Source organism: Curcuma longa, chromosome 2 (assembly GCF_044706935.1).
Source record: "Curcuma longa cultivar G26 ecotype Majalengka, Jawa Barat chromosome 2, ITB_CL_G26_1.1, whole genome shotgun sequence".
NCBI lineage: Eukaryota > Viridiplantae > Streptophyta > Magnoliopsida > Zingiberales > Zingiberaceae > Curcuma > Curcuma longa.
Window position 1 is genome coordinate 3879878 of NC_133862.1, and position 7551 is coordinate 3887428.

General features: G+C 40.9%; 1 protein-coding gene across 1 annotated transcript; it reads left to right on the forward strand.

The window, feature by feature from the left end:
* Positions 1-2952: 2952 nt before the first annotated feature.
* On the forward strand, positions 2953-4372 carry LOC141822121 (small ribosomal subunit protein mL103 (rPPR7)-like). Its single transcript, XM_074709551.1, has one exon. The coding sequence runs from the start codon at positions 2967-2969 to the stop codon at positions 4230-4232; it is 1266 nt and encodes a 421-aa protein (XP_074565652.1). The 5' UTR covers positions 2953-2966; the 3' UTR covers positions 4233-4372.
* The last annotated feature ends 3179 nt before the right edge of the window (positions 4373-7551 follow it).

Genomic DNA, 7551 nt, shown 5'->3' on the forward strand with positions numbered 1-7551 from the left:
CAAAGGAACCGTTCCCATGTCACCTTTACGAGCGAGTTGAGTTTCTTCCAAACGTATGTACTTGGCTGCTCGCTCCAACAACCTTTGGTAATTCATTGGGGGTTTCTTTACCAAAGGCCTGAAGAAATCCCCATCCAGCCGTCCTTGCATGAAAGCACTTGTCAGAATATCTGAGGTGTCGAAGGGACGTCCCAAACGACTCCGTCAAACCGATGAAGATACTCCCATACCGTTTCTCGAGATTTCTGCTTCATGGTAAACAAGTTGAGGGAGGTCTTTTGATATTTCTTGTTACTGATAAATTGAAGCAAGAAAGCGGCCTTGATGTTTTTGAAAGAGCGGATAGAAGCGGTGGGGAGCTGATTGAACCATCGCTGTGCTGATCCGGACAAAGTGTTTAAGAAAACTTGACACTTCACCCCATCTGTATACTGATGTAATAGGGAGGCGTTCTCAAAGCAGCATAGGTGGTCTTCCGGATCGGAGGATCTGATGTATTCGCCTAACTACGGTTGTCGGAAATGACGAGACAACTCTTGCTCAAGGATTTCTGAGGCAAAAGGTGTTTTTGGCATGCCTTCTTGGTTAAGGGTGGGGGCTTTCCTCTTGCATTCATCTCAAGGCCCTTCCCTCGCACGGGATTCATGCGAGTCCTCCTCCATAGGTGCTGCGCCTCTGTTGATCGAAGCTTTGGGCAATACAACTTCTTCAACTAGGGGCTACATCCAGCTACCCGAAGGGACATCCACAGTAGGGCCTGGTAGAGGTTGTGTCTATCGCAAGGCCACCTAGATAGCTTGATGAATGAGCTAGTTGAGATCTTCTCGCATCAAGGTTACCATCTCCTCATGGTTCCTTTCTTCGGCGGGGTCACGTTTGTCGATGGTACGTCTAGTGTTGACCATCGCGATGTTCTAGCTTAGTATTCCCATAGACGACGCCAATTTATTTCGGCCGGATATCGTGGACAGTCAAGTCATCAGTCAACAAATGATCCGACGCATACGAGACTCTGCTTCCGTTTGTGAAAGAATCTGAAGACAAACTGAGCACGGAGGTTATACTAGCGTTGGAGAGTCTCGACAGGTCACTCCGACGCTCAAGTTAGGATCGGTTGTAGAGAATGAAGGTGCAGAAGGAAGAAGAATAGTTTATGAAGTTACCGAGAGAGCTTTTTCATACATGTTAGAGGACTTATATACCCACATGAAAGACATCTTCATGTCAATCCGAGGGGGGTCGTCTGCCGGGTTTGAAGAGACCGGACCTGCCGATTGCTGACAGGAGGCACAAGCATCAAACATCTGGGGGGCCAGGTCTGCCAACCTCGTAATCACCCTGTGATACGATAATCATTGATTATTCTTACCTTTTTGATTCATGCATAGATACGATAATCACCCTGATCCCTTTGGTTGAACGACCGAATGACTGAGTAGCCAAACGACCGAATGACCGAGTGGCCGAAAGGCCGAGTAGCCGAATGATCGAGTATCAAGATGATGATATATTCTGTATGAGCTATTAACATTTTACTCGACACATCAGCTAATTTCTTGACCACCCACATCATGTAAAACTAATCAGAATCCCCACATTAGATGTCATATCTAAGTCCTTACTTAACTCAATTTAACCAATTATTTGTTTAGCATTGAATCTAAATTTGGTTTCCTTTGGGTTTTAAATGACTTAAATTGGCGCCATATGGTTTAAGTTGTCTTGTGCAATAGATGATGAAATAAGGTTTTTATTTCTCAGTAAAAAAAATGATAAATCCCAGTCAGTCTCATGGACTTAATCCCTGAGGGTGGCCGGTCCGGTCCTACGGAAGTTTCCCACCGACCACCAGGGTAAATCGGGAAGCGCATACGGCGGCCAATCCAGATGCCCAGCATCCTTTGATTGCGTTCCCCATTTGAAAGAAAATTCTTATAAATATGTCATAATTGGAGATCGAACCGCAGGTCCCTGAGTCACAAGACAATACTCAGGGGAAGCATGGACGGCATGATCTAAACTTCTAATTTTATTTTGTGCTGATTCGTTTTAATTTTGATACGCAGGTGGTATGGTATGCCTGTGCTGATGTAAACTGAAGGAAGTGATGTTTTACTATTCTAGTGTATTTTAGTGGTAAACTTGTAACTGTTTTCTGCATGATGAATAAGATATGGAAGATGAAGAAAATGAGTAGAACCTTATTGTGAGTGCTCCTGATTCTTTGTGTTCTCTTTATTTATTCATTCTCTTGTATGCTCATTGATTGATTTCATACAACAATTTTAAAACCGTTTGAATCTATGGCCAGAGAAAATATTCTGGTACAAAGACTGAAATGTACTCTTATTAATGCTCTGGAATCTTGGAAAATTATGGGCAAATCAAACACAATATCTCATAGATGAACTATTCCATGTGAGTATGCAATTGTTTAAAATCACTTTTCAGTAGGCTCATCCATAAAGTTATTTGCGAGAATCTTGGAAAGTTGACTGGAAAATCCAGTTAAGTTCTTAACACTCCTCTCCTAGAAAGGTGACTAGAGAGGAGTGTTAATCGGGTTATTGCTATAGTGAATTTATAGTCTCATATTCTTCTGTAAAAGTTGGAATCCGTTACTTTAGCGGTCTTACACGATCGGCCCCACAACCATATGTGAGAAGGTAAATCGAGAAATTGTAGTTGGTCACGACACAGGATATAGTCTCATATTCGGTGGTTTCGTTTAGGTTTTACTGAATCTTTATTATTTTTCGATTTTGAGAAGGAAAATAGTTTGGTTAATAAATTTTCCAAAAACTGAATCTTTATTTTTGTAAAACAAGCCACTGGTCCAGTTAGGTTTAGGCCAAGTCTTTACCTTCGGAAAATCGGCAACAAGTGAACGTCGATCCCTATATAAATCGATCGCTTTGAGTGTGACCCCTAATTCCTCACTTCGATCCACCGCCTCCATTTCCCCCATGGCTGCCGCCGCCTGCTTCTCTGTTCTTGTCCGCCGTCGTTCCTCCGGCCTCTCTTCCATCCTCCGATCGGCCTTCTGCGCCCTTGCTGCTCCTACCGATCCCCCCACCTCCGGCCGTCCCGCCACCATCTCCGCCCTCAAACGCGCCATCCTCTCCGAATCTGACCCTGACCGCATCGCAGACCTCTTCCAGTCCGCTGCGCACCTTCGCGGCTTCTACCATCGCCGCCGCATCTTCTCCCTCACTGTCTCCCTCACTGTCGACAAGCTTGCCCGCGCCAACCGCCCCGACCTCGTCGACCGACTCCTGTCCGCGATCCTATCCGACGTCAAGTGTCCCAAACGCGAGGGTTTTATCATCCTCCTCATCTCTCTCTACTCTTCTGCGGGCATGATGGATCACGCCGCAGCCGCCTTCAATCGCATCCCTCAAGTCCTTGGTCGGTCCGGCTCCGACAAATCCCTATGTGCCCTCCTTTTCGGTTACTCCCGCAATCGCCAGTTTGACCTCGTCATCGAGACCTTTAACGGTGCACCAAAGCAGCTGGACGTCGTTCCTGGAATAGGTTCATATAATGTCTTCCTTCAGACATTGTGCCAAAAAAATGATCTTGAAACTGCACGCAATGCGATCGATGAAATGGCTGAGAAAGGAATTACCCCAGATATCATCTCTTTCAATGCTCTTTTGAGTGGCTACTTAAAAAATGGAGAAGATGATCGATTTGATGAAATTCTCGAGCAAATCTCGAGTGCGGGATTGGAGCCTAATATTGTTACCTACAATTGTAGGATATCCAAGTTCTGTCAAGATTCAGAGACGTTGAAGGCCGAGGAATTGCTGGATGTGATGGTTTCCAAGGGTATCCACCCGAACTTGAAAACTTTTAGTACTATAATTAGTGGATACTTGGCAGAAGGAAATGTAAATGCTGCATTGAAGGTGTACAAGAGGATGAAGGTCACGAAGAGTAGGAACAAGAGTGAGGGAGTGCCACCTAATGCAGATATATATGTCGTCTTAGTTCGTGGTTTGGTTGAGAAAGGGGAGTTTGGTGAAGCACTGGATATCTGCCAAGAATGCTTGAATAATAAGTATGAGCTGCCATTTGAGGTTGTGAAAGCACTGATTGATGGTCTGGTGAAGAATTCAAGAATTGACGAAGCAAAAGATGTTGTGGCAAAGATGAGAACGATAGTGAAAGGCTTTGACATCGATGCTTGGAATAAGCTTGAAGGTGAACTCTCTTTGCAGGCAGATTAGTTTAGTTATTTTTCCCTGTTATGGATTTAATCAGAGTTGTGCAACACAACTAAACTAGTTCTTAACCTTTTTGGCTCTAATCTTTGTTGGTGTATGAACTAAACAATTTTTATCCAGTAATTTTATATTTAATTTAGCTACTATGAGACCCACTTTATAAGTAAGTGCTTAAATTGGCTTTATTATTGCATGTTTGGTTCAAGTATTCTTATGTCTAGGAATGAATTTGGATCATATATTTGTTCTGTTAGAATTCTTGCTCCTTAATTTATCAAGAATGATTCATGAATACTTATTCTTCTTTATTCCAATCCATACTTATTACTCATCCCGAACTCCCCAATCCTTGCACTTAACTCATGAAACCTCATGAACTCTTGATGTGCCCTCATCTCCCCATCATTGAGTGCCCCAAATCCCCTCTGAACTCATCACTTCCCCTACTATCATCGCCATTTCTTCTGCTGAGTTGAGTTTATCCCTGCTCAAATCTTATTGTTGTTGTTCAATCTCTACCTTCCTGTTTGACACCCCTAGCAGACTTCACTTCTAACATCCAAGTTCAACCCTCCGTTTGTAGATCCGACAACCATCATAGCCGCAGAAATGAGCTTGCCCTTGGCCACTCCAGATCCATAGAAATTGCCTCTTCCAGAATTTGAATCCTCTAGAGAAGCAATTTCTCTAGCGGGCTTGCTGGGTAGCAATGGTGGTTGTGCTGGGTTGGCAACATTCTCCTCATGCTTTGCTGCTCACTAAAAATGGTGAACATGCAGCACTTGAGTCCCAAGTTTGAGGATCTGCATCCTGTATAGCAGAATATTCTACTTCAGCTTGAGTATCTCAACTTTGTGTTTTTACCCTCTTGCATTTTTTTTTGTCCCAAATGAGTGAAATTTTGGTTCAGTATGCATTTTTAGGGTGTTATCTTGTCTACTCCAATTAATGTTTCTGAATTATGTGTATGTTCATGAGGTGATATTGGTGCTTTCTAATTAATCTGTTCTTGGTATAATTAGTGCTTTAATCTCTATAGTTTCACTTTGTTTCTTGTTAAGTTTAGACTTTTTATTTTTCCCCCCTTCTTGTCAACTCATTAGGTTAATCAACAAAATTACTTTTTTCTTCTTTTTGCTGTTTGCAACATATATTTATCTTTGTGTGTTTCTGCCCCCATAAAAAGCAAGAAAGTTATGTTTAATAGAGCCTGCGTCGACATATTTGGTGAAACACTTGCATGCTCTGAGATTGCTTGTTGGGAGCTGGTTCATGAGTACAAAGATGAAATAAGAGATTGGCATTTTACAAAAAGTTTTTGGAGTTAATTACACTGCTTATTTTGAAAAGAGAGTACAATTTAATTACATTTGTTGAAACACTTGCATGTTTTGCTGGATGCTTTAAGATATTTGACATTCTGGAAACCTTTGGTTCGTCAGGTGTTTTATCGCTTGATCTGAGTTGTTTGGAAACTCAATTTGATACAAGTTTATATCTACCTTTACCTTTTGATATATTTTCTATGCATATTTCTTTTTGATCAACTTATCTCTATTGCTTATGAGATTCCTAATATTTCTTTTTGATCAAGATATCTCTATTGCTTATATGACTATTCCTGTGAGTTGGTCGTCAGTTTTGATACCTAAACTAGACAAAGATTAGTACATTCTCGTTGCTCCTTCATATCTTTATGAATTAAAATTTATTTACTTTAAGACTGTGCTTGGTACACATGGATGAAATAGAATGTTCATTCCCTTTATTATGCTATCTGAATATAATTTGAGGGGAAACCATTCATTTAAATAAGCAACTCAATCCATTTCACTCTTTGAGAATGGGAAAAAAATTTTATTCTGCCCCTGTTAAATAAACATTTATTCACAAATCAGGTTGAGAAGGTTTATTAGATAGAGTAACCAAGTGGGTCAACGAGCCAATCAGGTGGGTCAAATTAAACATCTCGAAGATACAATTTGTTAGGGGGAACGATGATGATGTTATTAGAGGGGAGGTGAATAATGATTTATTTCGATCATGTTCCTCATTTGTACAAAAGATTAATATGCAGTGGACATACAAGTAAAATAACACAAATAAAATATAAGCACCATAAATTAATATAGTTTGGAACCTTAGTTTCTATTCTACGACCCTAGCATTTTAGCAATAGCACCACTATTCTTTTTTTTGTTCGAATATTTTTCAAAGATGGAGAAATCTCTTATAAACCAGTTCTTACAAACAACAACAATCAAATACAAAGTTAAATAATCTCGATTTCTCTTGCTAACGTTTTAGCAAGGATATATACTGATTAAAATGACAAGTACAACAAGTATAACATAAAAAATAATACGAGACACGAATTACTTGGTTACAACCTTCGAATTGTTAGTCCAAGAACTATAAAAGCTCCACTGAAAATCTCCTCGTCGGAAATGATCTGGAGGCGGAGAAACCTTGTACAACGGTTGAGCGTAAAACACTAAAAATAGACTTGAATGAAAATATAAATCGAGTGTATATTTTTTTCTTTGAGTTTCAGTCTATTTATAGCATTTACCTTGATTTGATCATTGTACTGACGTGACACTTTCGAACGCCTGAAGTCTTCTAGATGTCTAGATTCGTCGAACCCAATCTACTTTGATAACGGTCTGTTACCAACTTTGGATGACTTCTTACAATTTGGGTGCCTACTGACGTGGACTCCGTCCTCATCTGTCTAGGCAACGATTGCACTGAGCTAGATTGGGTATCCGGGGTGGAATGGATCTGGGTGCTTGGAGTCTGGGCGTCGGGAATGAATTCAGGCCCCTGGAACAACTCTAGGCACCTGGAATGGTCAACTTTGGGTTGACTATTTTCCTCCTTCGTTCTGCCTTGGTCGTGTTGCACAGTCTTCCTTTCGACTTCTCGTTCCACGGATGCATTGAGCCCTTCCGGCTCGCTTCCATGCGTCCTTCTCGCTGCGCCAGAGTACTATTCTACAACTCTTCGTGCCTCAAATGCACTTAGGTCGTCAGCTCCTTTCCTATGCCATCTTTTTCACTCGCTTGCGTCTGCTGCTAAGATTCACCATTTGAAACACGTGTGTTTTCCTAAGTCCCATACATTTAGGCACACACATTAAACGTAACTCTGACATAATTTCAGATTTATTTGACCATATATCAAAATTTTACTAGGGTACTAACAATCTCTCCTTTTTGATATTGGTCCAACTAAGTTTGAAATTAGGATTAATAAATAAATAAAAAATAAAGCAAGTAAAATATAAATAAGTTAAATATTAAATATTCTAACTCCCTTA

Excerpts from the sequence above, each read along its gene's own strand:
- LOC141822121 (XM_074709551.1), top strand. The coding sequence starts at position 2,967 with ATGGCTGCCGCCGCCTGCTTCTCTGTTCTTGTCCGCCGTCGTTCCTCC.